The 20,559-nt window shown below is 39.5% G+C and overlaps 1 protein-coding gene across 1 annotated transcript in view; it reads right to left on the bottom strand.

The window, feature by feature from the left end:
• SNAP91 (synaptosome associated protein 91) overlaps nt 1–20,559 on the bottom strand; it is a 63,370-nt gene that overhangs the window by 10,781 nt on the left and 32,030 nt on the right. The window contains exons 12-23 of the mRNA XM_036379313.2: nt 20,024–20,051; nt 18,156–18,265; nt 17,348–17,481; nt 13,519–13,533; nt 13,206–13,376; nt 7,047–7,154; nt 6,254–6,514; nt 5,969–6,046; nt 5,792–5,863; nt 5,239–5,322; nt 4,322–4,405; nt 748–885 (exon numbers count right to left, since the gene is read on the bottom strand). Coding sequence (XP_036235206.1) covers nt 748–885; nt 4,322–4,405; nt 5,239–5,322; nt 5,792–5,863; nt 5,969–6,046; nt 6,254–6,514; nt 7,047–7,154; nt 13,206–13,376; nt 13,519–13,533; nt 17,348–17,481; nt 18,156–18,265; nt 20,024–20,051 — 1,283 coding nt within the window. The remainder of the gene's footprint in view (nt 1–747; nt 886–4,321; nt 4,406–5,238; nt 5,323–5,791; nt 5,864–5,968; nt 6,047–6,253; nt 6,515–7,046; nt 7,155–13,205; nt 13,377–13,518; nt 13,534–17,347; nt 17,482–18,155; nt 18,266–20,023; nt 20,052–20,559) is intronic.

The following is a 20,559-nucleotide window of genomic DNA, read 5'->3' as shown; positions in this document are numbered from 1 at the left end:
GAAGGAACCAGAACCATCCACACAGACAGTGCTATTCTCCTTAGTCATCTAACTCAGAAGTTCATTTTTTAGATCCCTTGAAGTCAAACTGCTTGGTACATCTTATGCCTGAGTTCTATCTTCTGATCTGTATTTCAGGTACATGCTAATGTTAAGTCAACAGGGAGGGGTAGCATGTGCAGTGGCAAGCAACCAAATAACCAAGCAGCAGTATTATTTCCATCTTTTTTTCTTGTACAGTTGTAGAACTCACCAATTTTAAGTTTGTAGCAAGGACCCAGCATGAAAAATATAGAATGGAAGAGATGCAAACAAAATGATAGCAGTGATAAAAGTTTAAGCTTATAGTCAGGCAAAGAACTCTAGGGCAGTTTCTGTTGTGTGTGCCCTAAGGTGCCATGCAGGCTCCAGAGCATCATCAGAAGCAGTGGCAACATGACTTGCCTCTATACTTGATTTACAAAGAAGAGTTTTCCTTGTTTGTGTAATTCCTGATTCATGCTATCAAGCACATGCAAGGATGATGTATACACTAGTTTGTCTTTTACTGACATGGTAGATTAAAAAATGGGTACAGAGAGCTCTTGGGCACACACCAGCCTTATCACCACCCTGAGGTTCTTCCAGTAAGAAAGAAAAAGGAGGTCACTGATATTGCCTGTACTCAGAGCCTAAATATGGTGTCATTAACTCATCTACTACACAAAATGCACTAGAAAATTCACAGGAAGAAACCCTGTAGCTCACCTGATGCATCAAATGAACTGCCAGTTGTTGGAGCTGTTGTTCCAAAAGCTGCATCAAAGTTAGGCTGTAGTAATCCAGTTTGAGCTGGAGTGACTGGGGATGGTGATGGAGAGGGAGCAATAAAGGAACCTCCAAAACCTTTAAAAAACACATAAGAGAGGTGAGGACGTTAGAGTCAGCCTTGTTAGACTGCTTACCAAAACCTCAGTCTGTAGAGGGTGGAATGATAAAGAGAATTCTTACTAGGCCATTTTAAAATAAAGAACATTTCAGCAGCCTATGTGAGCTTCCCTATGTTTATTAGGCTCACTTCAGTATAATGGGACCAAGAGGTCCTCATAATCCAAATCCTAGACCACAGCAAGTCTCATGCTCACAGTAGCTAACCCTGAATATGGAAAAATGCACTGGCATCAGAGATCTGCCCTCATCTCTTCACAGTCTGTTCTTGACATGAGTTTGTCATGGAATAATGTAGGTTGGAAGGGATCTCTGGAAGTCAGCCAGCCACACATCCTGTTTAAAGTCAGTTTAATCAAATCAAGTTGCCCAGCCATCTGCCTTAGCACCTTCAAGAGGAGCTCTTACTGGCTCTCTGGGTGGCCTGTTGTCATATCAGACCATTACAGTATTTAATGAGTTTCCCACACACATTTCCTTTTTTTACTATCTTTGTGCACCTCTAAGAAGAACCTCCTCTGCATGCTCCTGTGAGTTTAGACATCTATAAGCATCTTTTTAAGGCTGAATGAGCCTAGTTCAGCCTCTCTGCATGTGTCATATGCACAAGTCATCATCTCTGTGGCACTGAACTCACTCTGGTATACTCCACATCAAGAGATTCTCTAATGCATTCCAGACTACCCATGCCCAGCTGCATTCCCCATCTCCCTTCCAGCACGTGCTACAGTGGCTCCAGTTGCCCTAGTGACAAAGCTTGTGATAGTGATGCTTTCTCAGGCTGCCTAAAAGAGGCTTCCTCTACTTGCCTCTTCTTGAGGAGGTGGTCTGCAGCAGATACCTGCTAAAACACTAGATCATCACCTGCCCACTAGCCCAAGGCAAAGCTCAGTGCATTAAAATACCTGCACAAAAGTACAGATCTCCACAGAACCAGACCAGAAGCAGGTTGACCAGATCCAGGGATGACAAAGGCAGCTCACTGCAGCAATTCCTAAAGTACAGGAGCCACCTAAAGAGCCTGTCTTTCCACTTTCCTGAGTGAGAACAAGGAGCCTGGCAGAAAGGTATGAGCCAATATCCATTAATAAGGTTCTGTTTAGAAAATTTTGTAAGCTTTTGCAAAGCCCCATAAAGTGTCTGTTTTTCCAGCTACAGAAGAGAGGACTCCCCAGCTTCTGGTGAAGATTTGTATGATGACTGGTCTTAATTTCATGGCTTTTCACCTTGCACAATTTAAGAGGAATACCAGGCCCAGAAGCCATAAAATTCTTTAATGAACCAAATTCCTAGCTGTCTAGAGATTGCACAAGACCCCAGGAAAGGCTGCAGAAACAGCAGCAGCTGAGTTAGATGTGTTGTCTGGACACCCCCAACTGCCTGATTTTGAGGTTGCTTTTACACAGTCAAGTTAGACTTCATATAAGAACATGTTATTTGTATACACACTAGGACATACAAGCACACAATTTAATTGAATAGAAAGATCTAGAAGGGAAAATGGCTAGACTGTTTTATTTATCAGCAAAGTTCTGGTTTTGTCTGCTGAAAGGCTTGGAGTAGGAAAACATTTCTTCCAAAATTCCTAAGCAAGCCAAGAAGGGGCAGGAACTCATTTGACAGCAGAACACGTAAAGCAATTAGGAATAGTAAGTATACTCATAACATTATGCATATAAACACTTAGTACAACCAAACACTCATAAACCATGAAGGACACGCCTTCAGCCATGATATGAACTCCAGACACTATTAAATTTAAAACTGGATTACACTGCAGGCTATACATCTGCCATTATCTAGAATGAACAAATGCTTAGCAATATGCTGCAATGTTTATAGACTCCCTCTGTCTGCCAAAAAAATAAAATCAAATCTACTTGGAGCCCTTTGAAATGTATATTCAAAACATAAATAAAATAAAATTTAAAAAATCATCAATTCACCCCAACTGCTTCAGGTCTGCTTGAGTATTTAGACTTAGAACATCACTTTTATAATTTAGGTTTTGATTTAATGCAACTCATCAGATTCAGAGTGCACGTTGCTGAAGTTTAAAGCCATATGGAGCACAATTCCTGCTTGCATTTAAGGTTAGTTATGGATAATGACATAAAATATTTTGTCCTGTAATGTTTGCATAAGCAGAATTAGCTTCTGTCCACCAACCTTGTTGCATCCAGTCTCCTGATAGCACATGTAACTGCAAAAGACTGTCATGTTCCAGAATCTATTAGTTAAAATTTGATCTATGGCCTTAAGCCATCTATAAACTACTACAAAGACCTATCAAAGAAATATGAAAAAAAAAAGTAGTCTTTCACCTTAAAATCTGAAGCAGTCTGTCCTAAAGCTTTAGCATGCATTTACACATTATGTCCCAATTTAAGAATCTGGCTTCCTGATTGAGAATGGATGTATGCCTTATTATTATCTAGACAACTTCCTTCATTCCTGTGGCACAACTAGACAATGTCCACACTTTGAGAAGATACTTGGAGATGTAGTGATAACCTACCCACCAATTCTACAAATTGTGCTGGTTTTGGCTGGGGTAGCATTAATTTAAATCATGACACAAATTCCCCTTTCAGAAACATGGGAGAATTTAAGACAAGTCTTCAAAGTAGAAGTGCATGTGTTGGGATTTTGCCCTTTACAAACTTCAAACTGGGATGGGGAGGAGTCAGAGTTGTTTAGCTCAGCCACTACAATATATGGTATAGCAAGAATTTTGGAGAGTAGAACACAAAGAATTCAGCTGAAGCTGCTTACCTGTAGGGTGCAGACTAAAATAATACAGTTATCCAAACTTTGATATAGGCTGTGACAGTGGTGAGAGACCTCATCTCACCCAGTGTGAGGAGAGGGTCTCTATCACTTCTCCGTCCTTGTGCTCAGAAAACCATGCTCACATCAACCCACTCTCCTTGGCAAAATGCAAGACTGCTACCAAGTCAGTCATTCAAGCTACTAATATTTAGGTGCTCAACCCAATTAAAGAAACGAAATTGAATGAACTCAAAATTTAATTAGCAGTAAGGAACAAGAAGAATAGCCTGAAATATTGCTTAACTTTAGTACTGTTACAGACAGCCAAAGAAACTTCATGGAGACACTCATACTCTGTGAACAGTACAGAAAAATAAGGCTGTGTGGGAGGTAGGAAAACAAAGAACATGGAAAGAAGATAATCTAGGAAGTTAGCTTGTACTTCATTATATTGCCTCCATTATAAGCCACTCTAGTTTTAATTAAAACTAAACTAAAGTACTAAGAAATCTTGTGAATAATTATTTTATTTCACTGTCTACACCCAAAGAACATAAAAGATTTCAAACATCATTTCTTAGTATTGCTCTAAAGTAACAAGTTTTTAGTAGTTCTTTATTACCAGCAAGTAGGTCTGCAGAAGCTGAGGAACTAGAAGCAGCCTGGGTAGTGGGCTGGGGTTCAGGAGCACTACTTCCAAAAGCATCTAAAGGGAATTCCAGAAAGCATCAAGAAAAAGTGAGACATTCAATATTAAATACATCAATTCATCACTTATCAAATATGACAAAAGAAAGTAGCTTCATACATCAGAAGAAGAAAATGAAACTGCTTGGCCATCCTTATTGCAGAGCAGTACCATGGATGCAAAGTTCAGGTGGAAAAAGGATGTACAACAAACCAGCACCTGAAAGAAATCTCCTTTATTTGGACCTCTTCTCAGATACAAATCACAGCATTCAAGACAACAGGACTTTGGAGATGAATGCATTGGCTGAAAGTTTGGAGTCATTCCAGCCAGAAGCCACTAGCTCACATGAAATCTTCTCAGAGGAATATCTCACTAATGTTTGGAATTCACTGCTTCTAAGCACCACTTCTGTTTCTCAACATGCCTAGAGTTGGTTGTGTCCATCCTAATTTCCACCTTGTCAAATCCCATGATTCAGATATACCCAGTTTGAGACAAATCACCCTCAAAAGTTCAGCTGCTTTGAGAAACGGAACTGAGAGGAAACAGCATGACCATGGAGATTAGCAATGAAGAAAGAGGACAGAGCAGAATTTCACTGGACATCTGAGGAAGAGCCACACATGCACTGACTGGGGACAGAATGGCAAGTGTCATGACAACAGAAGGACCAGAAAGCTTATTTGCAGTTCGTTATGGTGCAAGTTTAAGAACCAGATGTGCCAGACGCAGCCCTAAGGCCACACAGAAAAGTTGAGAAGGGGGAAACCCGCAGCTTTAGCAAAGCGCAAAGGTAATCGAAATGAAGTGATTCAACTCTGAAGTGGTGAGGAAACAAAAATACCCACCACCAAATAGGTCAATCACACCTGAAGAATCCACCTTTGCTGGAGAGGCAGCGGGTAGAGGAGAGGGGGCTGCAAATGCATCCACTGCAGTAAGCATAGGATAAATAATATTTAGTATCAACAAGGCAACAGTGATAGCTAAATATTTCAAAGCCACATGGGCTCCAACAGTTAGTACCACAGGTTTGGTAAATTCGGGTAATAGTCTCCAGAACTGCAAACAGAAAGTGTTACATTTCTCACACAGCAACTGAAAACCACAGTACTTTAAAGAAAACATTGCTTATTAAGCATTTTCTTATGCCTCGAGGAGGATTTGCTCTCCCAACAACCACATCACTTACTTACTGAACTTCAGTGTCAGCCACTTCATGATTTGCATCTTCAGCAAGTGCACATCTTGTGACCAAAGCAGCAAACCCAAAACTTAATATGTCTTGATATTTCAGTTTAAGGATGTAAATTGGCAGTAAGTTTATTTTTTTCTTTTACTTTTGGAAAAAAATCCAAACCCGGGAAGTCTGTGGAATGGCCTGTGAAAACAAGCACTCACCAGATAAGAGATCACCAGTGAGAGAACTCTCAGGCACAGGAGAAGCTCCAGGTTGTGGAGATGAAAATGTATCTTTCAGGAAGAAAAGAAAGAACGAGAAGTAAGTATCACTCAATTCAAGTTTACACCATTACACAGGCTCAAAGCAGCAGAGTATCAGAAGAATTCTCTCTTTACCTGTACCAAAGAGATCTATGCTAGGAGTAGCATCAGGTTTAGGTGCTGCAGGTGCATCAGGAGCAGACTCAAATAAATCTAAGGCCAAGAACACAACACATCTTTAACTCATTTTTGAAAGGCAGGACTGAAAACAGAAGTTTCCAATTTTGCACATCATATTTGAAATTAACAGGCTCTCTGCTTTGAAAGCCTAGCACACAACACGCATGCAACAACGAATCGTTCATTTGGTACTCCTGACAGATCAATCCACCAGAATCAAAGAGTTAAAAACAAAATTACCACCAAATATATCTAGAGCAGGAGGAGCGGAGGTGGTGGCGGTAGCAGAAGTGGTGGCAGTAGTGGTGGTAGTGGCAGTAGCTGTAGTAGCAGTAGCAGCAGCAGCAACAGCAGCAGCTGGAGAAGGAGTTGTTGCAGGAACTGGAGTGGCTGCACTAGTTGTAGGGGTAACTACAGGAACAGCAGTCTCTGTTGGCTTCATAGCAAAGAGGTCCAGCTCAGGAGCAGCCTCTGCACTACCTTCGGATGGGGCAAAGGGGTCTTGTAAAAAGGAGAGGGGAAATATATGTGTATGCATACTTAGGATCAGTGAGGGAGGAAGTCAAGAACAAAGCAACTATAGGCAATGTACATACTGCAAATACACGCACGCACACAGAGGAGGTCGTGCTAACATCTAGCTTACTTATCCAGACATGTTACTTAAGTTTTTCTAAAATAAAGACTGTCTAAAAGGCTGAGAAGACTAGTTACTAGAGGGGAGAACTTTCAAAGGTTCTTTGACGAGGCCAAAAAACCAAATATGACAAAGGACTATCCAGGCTACTGTTAAAACTCAGCACTGACAGAACTGTTCATTAGCACTACCAATTTAACATGAAGTCACTGGGACTCGGCAACAGGCAGTTTTGTTAAGCATGCTCTTCAGTCTAAAGTTTGTTTTTACCAATTGCAAACAGAATGAAATTTTCAGAAAAACACACTGCCATGTAGTTTAAACAAAGAAAAAACAAAACAAAAAAACCCCCAAAAACCAGCAAAACAAGAGACTATCTAATGACATAAAACCCACCATTTCCTGAACATGCATCAAGAGCTGCTGCTACAGGGGTTGGGGTAGCTGGTGCTGCTGCCCCTTCAGCTGCTGCAGGGGCTTCCCCAGGAGAAGCTGCAAAGGCATCTTGGGTGCAGTTTAAAAACAGAAATTAAAAAAAACAAAAAGGAATAAAGAGAAGAAAAATATAGTAAAAGAACCAAGTTAAATTGCATAGGTAGACCCCCTTATACAACATGAATGTAATTACTCCAACAGCAAGACAACTCATGCAGCGCAAAACGCTTTGTCTCTCCCCCAACCCCACACAAGCAGGTTCTAGACAGGGTTTGCAGATGGAGCTTCTTGGGTTGCCCACAATAAGCACAATGAGTGCAAAAGAAGGCATTATTCTCATTGTATAAGGGTTCAGAGCAGCATGCTCATGTACTACCCGAAATCAACTAATTAACAAAATTAACTTAAGAGCAGATATTAACAACTTGCATGCTCAAAGCCTGTATTACATGTGATTAATCTGCAACTGTGAGTTTACTTGCATAGTGCTTTGCACTGTTATGAATAACAATCCAATTACTCTGGTAGATATTTGCAACTACCATTTCTAGTCTTTGAGCCAAGTCAGTCATGCAACATCTGAAACATTGAACTTACTTTTTTTAACAGTACTCCAACTGGATGTTTCTGAGGCCATAATGTGATGCATAGGTTATATTTACTCAGCTTGCTTCAAACAGATCAAGATTGTTCATTTTAACCAATGGCTGGCCAGCCATAACCTGTCTGTCCTTTTAGGATCACTTCTAGACCAACCAGCCAAGTTAGAGAAAGTGACTTGTTTGGGGTTTTGGAATGACTTGCTCATAAGTTTTTTCGAATTTTTTTTTTTGTTTGCTGCTTGCTCTTTGACTCTTTTTTTCTTTTTGTTTGACAGTTCCTAAGTGGCATGCTTAAATTTCAAGCTATGAACAGCATTATTTCTAGGCTTAAACCAGCATTTGTGCTCTTAATTCTATGAAGTAGTCCTAATGGACTGTGCCATTTGGACTATCCTCATACGCAAGCATTTTCTCCACAAAAAGGACAGCACAATGAGGATTAAATACTTCAAGATGCTTGTAAAGGACATTTTTCTATGCTACAAAAATTAGCAAGTTAAAAACATCTTTTGGGAAATACTGCAATTGCACTGTCAAATTAGCACAGGAAAAAGCTTAACATGCTTTAACTCGAATGTCAATTTTAAAATGAAAACAACCATTTTAAAAACAAATTCGTGCCAGGTAATCTAAAAAGCTCAAAAGAAACATGCATCGAAACTTCAACAGAAGAGAAGAAAGCCCACTAGTCTTGTACAATAGAATTAAAATGAGTTAGTAGCAAAAAAGGCCTGCTAATAAGCCATTTCAAATATAATTCTATTTTTCAAGTAACAGGGTTGTTCAACAACAAAACTGGATGGCAGTTGTCCAAGTAAAAACATCAGAATGAGTCAAGCATCCCAGTGCTGTATCTGTACCAGACACTGGCATGCTCCATGTGGAAGGAATTCAGCACAGAACTGAACTGAAGGGTTTTGCATCATCCTGCTTGAGAAGATGTTTTGTGTAACATCATGTGCGATCAGTTTTGCACTACAGGGCCAGCTTTCAGATGAAGGGGCACCCTGGGCTCTTTCAAAGAAATGTATTTGTGCCCACACAAGTTTGTAGGCCAACAGCACAGACATTGGTCAACCCCACTTACAATTACTTCCCAGAATGAAAGGATAGACTCCAGATAACATTTAAGGCAGAAATTCAGAATGTATAGAGCTAGCCACTAGTTCTATGTTGGGATCACTTCAGCCTCAGAGTGATACGTATTCCTGTCCAGATTTAGGCTATTGAAGTTCCACATATACCAGATAATAATATAATAGATATTAAAGTGGGCACAAGTCCCTTCCAGCCCACAGATGCAAGGAAACACTTTGGCACCAGCTTTATTTCTTTATTTTTTACTGACACTTGTGTGTAAGGTTCTTGTCAAGCGCTGTAATTTTTTTAGCATCAGACTTGGGTTAAATGGCAGGTGGGATAAAAACTTCAGTTCGTACTGGAATCTAAATGAAAAATATCATTGTAAAAACTCCTACTATTAGTTACTCTGATAAGTTCAAGAAACCTATAAGAATATAGAGACACACCAACCTGAACAGGTGACCCCACAACTCACAGCTTAAACCAAGGATTTGCCATTGGGTTTAAGCTAGTGCTTAAGTTCTTTTCAAAAGGCTCTGCTGCTCCCGCACAATTGCCCTCTGCTAAAATCTAGCCTAACATGCAAAAATGGATACAATTACATCTGCATATTTTATTATTAATAAAGACAGTTTATTTTCTTTTTTGTTCCTTCATATTGTTGTAGTAACACTATATTTGCACATTCAGCAGTGTAAGAGATTTTCTCCCTTTAAAGCAGTCACCGTATTCTTTATATTTTTGCATCTCCTGTCTAAAAAATGAATTTAGCTTTTGACTTCTAGAATCAAGTAACATATGGTCCTCACTTGATTTTCTTGACATCCTGAAAACTTAACAAGATGTTGCTGAAACCTTTGCAAGTTCACACTGCACGGAACACCTGCCAGGAGTGACAGGTATGTATTATGTACTGCATTACACTTGAATTCATAAATATAGTTCTTACTGAAATAACGTGCAAACAAGGGGCTTTCAAAGTTGTTAAACACTGAAGTAGTGCTTCAATACATCTTGTCTGCAGAAAAATAAGTGTTCCTGCTGAGTGATCGCTTTCGTCTCATAAATCCAGGCTTTCTTTGATGCCATGGCATCAATACGTAACAAATTTACTCACACAAATGATACAACTGACTTGTAATCCTTAATGTATTATGAAACATGTGAAACAATCCTGTGGAAGTCACAAGTAGAGGAAAGATGATAGAACTGAAGCGTACACAAGAAACTGTTTCCAGAGTTTTTTCCCTCTTCAGTCACCCTTCATTACTATTTGACATAGAACACCTGACCTGAGTTATAAAGAAATATTTCACTATGCTCAGAGATAGGAAATAATAATAATTATGCAAAGTATTTGTTGTCTGTTTGGTATTTATTAACTAAGTGCTAACTTGCTATACTAGCATGTACCAGCATAAGGGACATTCCTTAGCCCTTAACAGCCAAAAGTCTTCAGCACTTTGCCTGCAGTTTCTTTACAGGAAGACCATAGTTGTGCCTATTTACAATTCAATTACCTTAATGCCTAATAACTGACATTTGCACAGTGTCTGCCATGACTTGTTACTTACACTGATTACAGAGTAATCCCACAACAAATTGTAACTCAAGTGCACAATACACATAACCAAAAATACTGTTCCCAAATTTTATTACTGAATGGCATATCAAGGTATTTTGCCTTTCTTCTACCTTTGCATTTCTCTTTCACAGGAAGGATTCCAGCTGCTCTTTGAAAACAGCCTCCTCTTGTTTGTCTTTGAAACACGATTAGGAGTTCCTCAAGTTTGCCCAGGTCACTGAAAGTTTGCCTCTTAATGAGATGGAGTTCTTTAAAAAAGCTATGCTGGATCAATCCTGCATTTCTCATCTGCTTTCCAATACCATACTGGCAATGAACATATAATGCAGATCTTATCTCTCAAAGACAAAGCCCAGCCCTAGGCAACATGCAGACTCCTATCAGCTGAAGTATCAGCCATACAGTGCAGTCAACAGTTATTCCAAAGCCTCCTCTACTGCTTCTTCCTTCAGCTTGGCTACCTTTTCCCAGCAGCTTTCAGCTTCTTTCCCTACACAGACACTCCCTGAAGACTCTTTACATTCTTTCTCCTGAGATCACTGCTCCTGTACCTTCTCCTACCACACCTGACCACAAGAAATTGTGTGAAGCAACAAAGCCCTGGCAAGCTGCAAGAAGTTAAGGTCACCTTGAGGACCCTATCTCCAGTAGACCTCAAAGGTGAAATACCTACCTAATAGGATTAAGTGTAAGCATGTCTAGCATCACAAACACTAGAGAGTAGCAGTGTCTGCCCAAAAACAACCACTTCTAGCACTGGACACAGTCTTAAATTAACAAGGAATGTTAGCATATGATGCTAGAATATACTTAGAGCACAGCCTTCAGGAAAAAACAAAACAAAAAAAAAGCAAAAAAAATTCAAACCATGGGCAGAGAGGTGGAAGTTCAACACAGACTCACAGATCTTAAAAGGGTCTGTCCACTGGATGTCTTGAAGACACTGCAAAAGTATCTTTACTGCTGAGTGTGTTTAGAGATTTTTCTTATTGAGAACAAGAGGTTTTCTGCTATCATAAATAATAGAACCTTGCTTCATTCTGAAGTGTTCCAGAAAAAAAAATCAGTATGCATCTAATACATAATCCACTGGAGATTTATTGCATTTGAGTGACAAAATACATTCTCTTTAAAGGAAGAGATCAAGCCACAGAAGTCCGCATACCGCAAGAGTGAAATCCTTTCCACACTGAAGGGTGAAGCTCCACTTCTGAACGTGCGTCACTAAGTTATCTAATGATCAGTTAAATCTCTAAACTAAACTAAACACATCCTGGTCTTTGCCTGACAAGCCTGGAAGCAGGCACGTGATTTGGCAGTAGCTGTTTTTCCAGGCACAGAGTAGTGGAAAAGGTAGGAGAAAAAATTGCATCTTGTTGCTGTAGTACTGGAAGAACAAGAACAGGTAGTTGTTTTTCTAATCCTGTTTCAAGTTTACAGCGATTTCTATCCATTTAACTATCCTTTCATTTTTTTCAAAAAGTCATATACCTATTACTAAATTAATTAATTACTAAATTAATTACTAAATTACCAACTTAATAAATCAATAATGTAATTTGAAGTTGTAGTATCCAAGACTGGCTCAACCTCAGTGCTTACATACCATAAATTTCACACTATGCCTCTGCAGGGTTATTAATGAGCACAGGCCCTGCCTTCTGCAACATGCTCCTGAGAGCAACGAACATCAGACTCTCTCTCACTTCTAGTGGCATCCAGAACTTTGCCCATGACAATTTTGAAGATGCTTCTCAACTGGCTGATCTTGTGGCATTTGGATTATTATCAATCTTTGTAAAAGGAGGGGTAAGCAGCAAGTAGCAGTTGTATTCCTTTCTTAGGGCTTTTCAGCATTTTACCAGGGCATATTTTGGTGCTGTCTGTTGAAGCCACACCTAAAAAAAACCTTCTAACTGGGAATTTTCAGGCTTAAGGAAACACCTTTGTAGTCAAACTGCTTATGTATGAGACCTCTCTGGCACTCCTATCAGTAGAAGTGATAAATAAACACACCCCACAGAGAAGATAATGGAATTCAGTCTTGATAGCAAATAAGCTATTACTTATTCCTGACATCCCCTGTCATGCTGGAAGTGTGCATGAGAGAAGAGAAAACTAGAAAAATGCATTGGTCAGGTGATCTTAAACATAGTTTGTAAATGAGAAGGTTTCTCCATTACTGGGCTGGTATATTGTTAAAAAAATGTAATTTCTGACATGCTCTTGGGAAGCCTCCTGCTCCACAGGAGTACCAAGAAAAATGACAACATACAGTGGGAAATGTATTCTCACTCAAGTGGATAGCAGATAACATTAGGAACTGAATGAGCACGACTAAACTCTAAGAATATTTTTCCTTTTTTCCTTTACGTATTATTGTTTGCATAGTTGACATTTAGTTCAAGTTCATCACCCCTCCAATTTTCTGCAAATACTTGTGAAATAAAACCCAAATTCAAGATTGCTGAAATGCAGTAACTTCAGCTGGCTCCATACTCTATTTGGAGGAAATATCCAAAAGAAACACAACACAGCACAAGCGTGACACGTAACGAAGGGCAGGACACTGTGACATCCATCCCTTCAACTACAAAAGCAGAGCTGCTTTTCTCAGAAATTGTAGTAGAGTGCATACTTATTGAATAATGTGGAAACAATTCCTGCTTACCCCCATGTGGACCTGAGACATAAGGTTACCCAGTTGTTTCTTTTTTAAGGTTTACAGTTTTCCATACATTTTCCATATATATGCAGCTGGTTAAACCAGAGGCCTTATTATGCAGCTGAGCTCAGTATTGTTTGCCTGCATCACAAACTGGTGTGGAGCACTACAGCAACCAAACTAACCTCCAAAGAGATCCACCTCAGCAGTGGCAGCAGGGACAGTGGTAGCTGTAGTGGCAGCAGCTGTAGTAGTTGCAGTATCAGTAGTTGGAGCAGCAGCTGCAGTAGGCTCTGGGGCAAATGGATCTGAAATCTGTGGCTCCGAGGTAACACCGGAAAGTGCAGCCAGATTATCTATATGCAACCATGTAATGAAGAGCAAACAGGAAAGGTAAGGGGAAAGGCAAAGACCACAGTTGCTCAGCTCCAGAAAGCTGGAGCTTTTGGTGAGGAGTCTTAACATACAGAGGTCTTAGAAATTAAAAATACTACTCACCCTCTCCCAAGAGGTCTAGCGATTGTCCATTAAAATGACAGCAGAATAAAAAAACAGAGTAATTAGTAGAACTGCCAGATTGAAGATGCTCATTAGCCAAATGTGCATGCTAAATCACATGTCTAGGTTATGCCTAGAAACATAATTTCTACACTTGCTTTTCTAACATTCAGGAAGTTATTTTGACATGAAAAAGCTCATTCTGTTTAATAACTCTTCAAAGCAGGACCAGTACATCCCTAGAACACTTCACAGAACAGGCACTAAAGCAAGGATACTTTAGCAGTGAGCAGCTTGCAAATAGTGTTGTTACTTCAGGATATCATACATGGCATCCCTAGTCCCCAAATATATTCTGAGAGACAAACACGTGGTGGTTCTTGGACTTGGGACAACTGTTAAGTGCAAAATAAATAAATAAATCAACAGAGCAGCTCCTCTTCAAAAGCCTTTTCTGCATCTATGATAGAGCAAACATGCTCTGCACGAACAACTAACTCTGTTAACACTTGCTATGAGGAGTATGAATGTTGACAGCATAAGCATAAGCAGACTGGCTCTGCTCCAAGTTTGGCTCCTTAGTCAACTGTTTCTGAAAGCAAATGAAGTATCTTTAATGACAGACTTTCCTACAATTTGATGTCCTCTAAAATCAGTCAGATCGAGCTCCAACACAGAGTTATGTTTTGCCTACATAAAAATCAGCTACGAGATATAAAAACATGCAAAAACTAATGAGTTTGTCCTATTAAATTTTTATTCTGTAGTTAGGATAGCCTGAGCTCAGCACCTCCTTGTTTTACTACCCAGTAGCTCAGTGCTGCTCCTAGATTCTTTGTACCCATAACAGGGCCATGGGTTCATCTTACCCACACTGAACAGCAAGCAGAGTCCTGATGCTCTACTGTAGGGTCAGCATTTGGAAGCAAAATGATTTGAGCAGGAGCAGCCCTACCTTCACAAACTTGTCCTTATTTTTAAAACACTTGTAAAAAAGGCAGCAAAAACCTACATTTAGGTTGTTTACAATTTTCATAATTGGTTCCTTGGGCAAGCTCTACTTGATAGCACAAGATGAACTAAACCAAAATACCATTCTAAAAGAGCAGAACAGTACATTAAAAATGCAGCACTCTGGTATCCCATTACTGCACACCAGGTGAATGTCAACAGCTAGACTTGAAATAAACAACTGTTGGCAAACTTTTAAGTTCTATTAGTTCAGTCTTCAATGCCTTTTTATTACTATGTTATAGAACTCAATACAGTGAAGTGACAATTTTCCAGCACAGCAATCTATGCTTAGTCTTAATATGGGAATGATTAAAAACAATGGGGTTTTGTACAGTAATATTAAAGTAATAATACTGTTAGCAAATCCCTGTTCTAAGGCACACTGTAAGGTAGTTCAGAGAAGAAATTCAAGTCAGTTTGCTTTTATATCCAAGAGTAAAACCTCACAAAGAGGCAGATTTTGACCTACTGTATGTTTTGTAATACTATAGTCTACTCTACCTGCTGAATGGCTATCTATTCTCCTTGCAATATGCTGCAAGGCACCATATTATCCTAGCTTGATGGTTTCCTGATACCATAGAAGTGTATATTTTCAGAAGTTATAGTTCATTTGGTAGATGACATATTATGTATTCAGAAATACAGTAGGTATACAACAAAATATACAGTGTACTGTACATAACCCCAAACATAATCCAAATATATAGCGTATGCCAAAATACACAGAATCTACACTGCCAGCAAGACTGAGAAAAGCAGGACTGTTTATTGTTGATATGTCTTAATGCTGCAACATGAATTATTTGATATTCACATTTTCCTAGCTATGCTGAACCTGTAATAACTTCAGCACTTCTTCCAGCTTACTCCCTCTAGTACTATTTTCTCATGAGTTCCCACATTCACTTGCTGCAGCCCAGAAGAATAAGCAGCTCAAGTAGCAGGGATGCATGGTTACACAGCCTCCCAAAATTCCTGGGTGGAATGAAGGTCATTTTGTCCACCCTTCTGCTCAGAACAACAGTGCTCCCAGCACCAGAACAGGTCAGTCATGGCTCAGACTACTCAGGTCTTGAAAAACCTCCAGGAATGGAGAGCTCACTAGCTCACATCAGGGATCTGCCTCAGTACTGCCCTACCTTCCAGGTGAAATATTTGTATTCTGTCAGAGAGTTCAAACAAAACCAAATAAAACAAAAGCCCAACAAAACCAAAACAAAACAAAAACAACGATAACAAAAAGCAAGATTCCAGTGCAGTCATCATACCTGGACTGCTGCCAGCAGTAAAGCAGACAAAGCTGAAGCTTACTAAGTTACCAAAATGCTATTCTGAAAGATAAGACTGAAGTATATTTAATGAGGGTAGCAACAACTCTAGCCATAGGAAAATAATTAGCTGTCCTTTTCTGTCATGGAGTAAGACTAAGGACACTTCCAAGACAATTTTCAAGTTTAAACTTTAATTCAGAAGAATAAAAACACCTAAGTTTCAAACTATGGGTGTTTTGCCCAAAAAGAAAACATTAAACCAAATCAACTTTCAATTTCTACGCAAATCAATACTTTACAATATTACTGGCTATTTATTTGTATTTCTATTATTGCAGGAATGAGCAACTGTTTAAAAAATTAGCTCTCGAAACATCTCAAAGCTTGTATTTAAGTGCTTGGCAATGACAAAGTAAGACAAATAGGACACAATCAAAATACTGCAGAATAATTAGTCCCAGGCATCCTAGAATAGATGACTCTCTGGTCTTGCTGTCTGGATAAGATTATCTTACTGTTAATAAAATTGACATTTGCAAGGATAAAAAAAAGAAATTAATTCAACAGATTAAACTGGAATATGCAATACAGTGTCTACATGACAGCCCTAGCTATCCTCTCTTAATGAAGTGGCTGAAGTACAATGTCATCTTTAATGAACTACAACTAAGAACAGAAATAGAGACTACAGAAGGCACCAGTATGAGCACTGACAGCAGAGTCAGCATGACTCAGTGTTGCATTCCTGCTGGGAGCAGGCTGGTGAGTTCATTAAGCCGCCACACAGGATCCCTTAAGATTACACCACAATTGGTTTACAACTGTATAAATTAAATCACATTTACTGGCCTAATTCCTTGTTTTAACAGAACAAGAGTGAGCACTGCCTACATTTACTGTGGTCCTCCAGATCACCAGCTGTTACTGCTGCCTGGAAGAACAGGGTCAGATTTCAGAGAGCTGGTTAGTTATTCCTTTTTGAAAGCAACTAGGCCTCTACTTCTATTTCCATATTAGTGTTCTAAGCACACACAGAAGATACTTTATTAAAATATATCAAGGCTTGTCAGAGGTAATCACACTTGCAGCAGAACTAAGTTGCCACTGTTTGCTTTACGCGCATTTTTGTTTTAAAAGCTATTTTTGTTTCTCCTCCTGTTGATCTGTGGCCTTTGCCCTATGAACAGAAGAGCTGGTTTCTGCCCCCACCTTGCCAATAAACATGCAAGCAGTTCTGGTTCTTCTGTTTTGAAGTGCCTACCCTACCTGCTCACCTTCATCCATCCCCCTCCTGCTCACTTTTAGTCACATAATCCTGGCTCCCTCAGCTTTGCAGTCAGGCCCTTATAAGCAGCTTATGAATATCCCTGGAAAGAAGCAGCAGCCTTGTGCTGCAGAGGGATGCCTGACTGTCAGGTCAGCAGAAGCCTGGGAGTGAGTTGGGAACATCCTGTGCTAGCAGAGAAAGAGGCAGATTTCAGTTCAGCCAGGCAAGAAGATGGAGACTGCAAGGAGGGATGCTGACAGTGAGGTTTCTCTACCTCCCCACGAAGTGCCTCCAGCAGCAGCAGCAGCAGCAGCAGCAGCGCCCGCAGGAGCAGGTGCTGGAGCTGCCTGCCCAGCACCGGCAAAATCTGGCTGAAGATCCAAAAGATCACTGGATGGCTTGGAAGAGCTGCCAAGAAAAGGAAGAGAGACATTAAATACTGGAGGAATTTGTCCATTTCAATCATTTTTTTTTTAATGTCATGACTGGATTAAGGAATCAACTGTAGTTTGGGTGAAATAGACTTTTTTTTCAGGCTTTAGGATTAGAGCAGTGTCCATAAGCACCTCTAGTGTAGTGAGACCCAAGAATATGCTACAACCCAGGATGGGAACCTTAACTTACTTCTATTTCCTGATAATGGCATTGCAACAGATCTACGAGACTTAAAATTCTTTAAAAAGACCCCAAATAACCAAACGAACAAAAAAAAAAAAAACAAACAAACAAACCCCAACCCAAATCCAACTAACCAAACCAAAAGAAACCCCACCACAATACCCAAAACAGAAAATGAAAAATTCCAGGCAGTGCCTGAAAACAGAGAAAATAACTGTTGTGACTGAAACCAGCAACATTCTACTTCCATATTTCATCATGCCATGTCAGAAAGGAAGAACCCTGCATTTCCAGGCAATGAACTGCCTTTAGGTGGAAGAGAATTGGCAGAATTTCTATGGGTTAAGCGAGTCAGTTATTTATTTAGGACACCAGATCTTGTTCATCTAGAACATTTAAATATCAAACAATTGACTTTGGTACCTACATCAAGCTCAGTAACTCAAATACACTTTTTAACTTACCTGACTGGAGCAGCTGTAGATGAAGTTGCAAAAAGATCAACTGGAGGAGATGTATCAATAGTTTTTGCTGGAGTAGAACTAGGAGATGTAACAGTTGTGGCTGGAGAAGACTGGAGAAACATTTTAAATATACATTCAATATACCAGCATTTCTCCCCAACCAGCTCATGCACAGATGCACATACTTTAAGAACTAAATTTGGACATAACATCTTATTATTGTGAGCTGTTTTCTCTTCTCAAATAATTTAAGGAAGACTGGACTAAATTTTCAGATGTTAGTAGAGCTGAGAAACCCCAAGGTGACTTCAAAGAAGGAAAAAAAGTTTCTACAAGGTTTATTCTAAAGGAGTTGTTTCTGTAACTGTCAGACTCTTCATTTTGTCTATGGAATGAAATAGCTGTTTGTCCACAACAGCACCTTAGTACTGTAACCACAGAAATGGTGAGAGAAGAGAAATGGTTGGAAACTAGTTAAAAGTGTGTTTGCAAACCTTCAGAAGAGAGTTTAAAGAGCCATCAACAGCATTCAGGGTTAAGTCCTTGGAAAGATACAAAAGACAGCTCATCCTATGACTTTGCTTCATTAGCTGCTCCAATTCGGGATAAAGATACTTCAAGTATGGCAAGGACAGACACCCAGGAGAGTATACTGCAACTCCTCTGTGAACTTGAAGACTCAAGTTACCTTGTAGAGTGTCAATTTAATTCCAAAAGATACTGTAAGCTTTGGTACAGCATCTCACATGCTAGAGATCCCTTACCTAACAACTGAAAACAAGTCCTAATTTTAGTGCTGTTTGCCATTCTGACCACTTCCAAGAAGGAAAAAGAATGGCAAATTTGAAGAGATTTTCTCCTGAGTTCTTCTACTGCCATCCCATCATCTTAACTCTAGCAGATGGGTTCTTTTTGGACTCTCCTCAGACCTTCAGTAAGGTTTGAGACTACAATGGTCCCAATCCCTCATGTGCATCAAGGAAGAGGTGGTTAAAGCTGTAAGAACACTTTCTGAGCCATCATGTAGTTCTCACCAACTGCTCTCATAAATAGCAGTTTTTTGTTTTGCTTTCTTTTGGTTTTGTTGTGGCTTTTTTTAGTAAAGGGCTTTTCAGAAAGAAATTTAGGAACTTTCTCTAGAATCAAGCATTGAACCCCCTGCATTAGATTCAGAAGATTTCATTGAGTTTTTTCTCCACAGCACCCATTATGAGACACAGGTATGGCACCTGGCAATGCTCCAGGGATACCAGGAGCTACTATTACTAACACCATAAAGCTCATTAGTTTATCTGACACTCAAACCAAGGCATTTTCACTGGCAGCTCTTGCTTTAAATTAAGGTCAGCAGTCTCACTACTGAAGGTCATTTCTGAAACTAGGTATATTGGATGAAAATTTTCTTCCTTTCTTCCTTCTTCCTAGCTTTTCACATGAACATGGTTTTAAGAGTCAGAACTCCCTCCTAAAAAGCTATGGAAGGAGTGAAGGATTTGCAGAAGAAATACCCCAGAGTAAGTTTCTTGGTGACATGAGAACTAAGGTGGAATGAAAGCAAAAAAAAAAAAAAGAAAAAAAAAAGAAGTTGAGATAAAAATATGTGTATCTTTTATGCTTTCACAAGGAGAAGTCATCACATTCAGGTGAAGTTCCTTAGCATCCTGACTGGCACAAGCACTGCAGCCCTTCAGAACAGTGACATGCTCTTATGGGGCCACTGTTTATAAAGACATTAAAAGATCTAATTTTGTCAATTAGGTGGCAAAGTCTAAAAAGTAGATTAAGAGATGGAAATTTAACTCCTTACAATGTTCTAAACCATATCACCTGAACAAGAATTATCTAGTATAGCAACTGGCAGTATTTACCTTGCTCAGAGGAGAAGGAGCCCCAGATCTAGAAAAAAAAGGGGGTTTTCAGATAAGTACAGTTTTGAAACTATGTTTCTGGTATCAAAACTCCTGCAAAAAGACCAAAACCTAAGCATGAAAGCTTTCTGAAGATCTCTTCAATTGCATGCCCTCTACATTTCTTAAACTTCCATGTGCCACTTTAGACAAGGAATGCAAATTTTACTTCAAATCTCAAATAAATCTTTTAAGCTAACTGGCATCAAAGGATTATTCTGCCTTTTAAATAAGCTCTACTAAATGGAGGAAATGCAGAGATGCATGCAAATATCTTGCTTTGGGGCCTACAGGAGCCAGCAGGAAAGAGTTACTGGGGCAAGATGTCACCATATTAGAAAACCATGCAACAGCAGCAGAACACCACCAATACTGAAGCCATTCTCTAACATAAGTCTTCTGAGGATGTGTCAGCAAATTTTCAAAGTCTACTTTCTTTTAAAGAAAGTCAGAATTACTTGAAAATAACTACATTTAAAAGTATGAAAACAGTGAGT

Source organism: Molothrus ater, chromosome 3 (assembly GCF_012460135.2).
Source record: "Molothrus ater isolate BHLD 08-10-18 breed brown headed cowbird chromosome 3, BPBGC_Mater_1.1, whole genome shotgun sequence".
NCBI classification, from domain to species: Eukaryota; Metazoa; Chordata; class Aves; order Passeriformes; family Icteridae; genus Molothrus; species Molothrus ater.
This window is presented reverse-complemented; position numbering and strand designations above follow the sequence as displayed.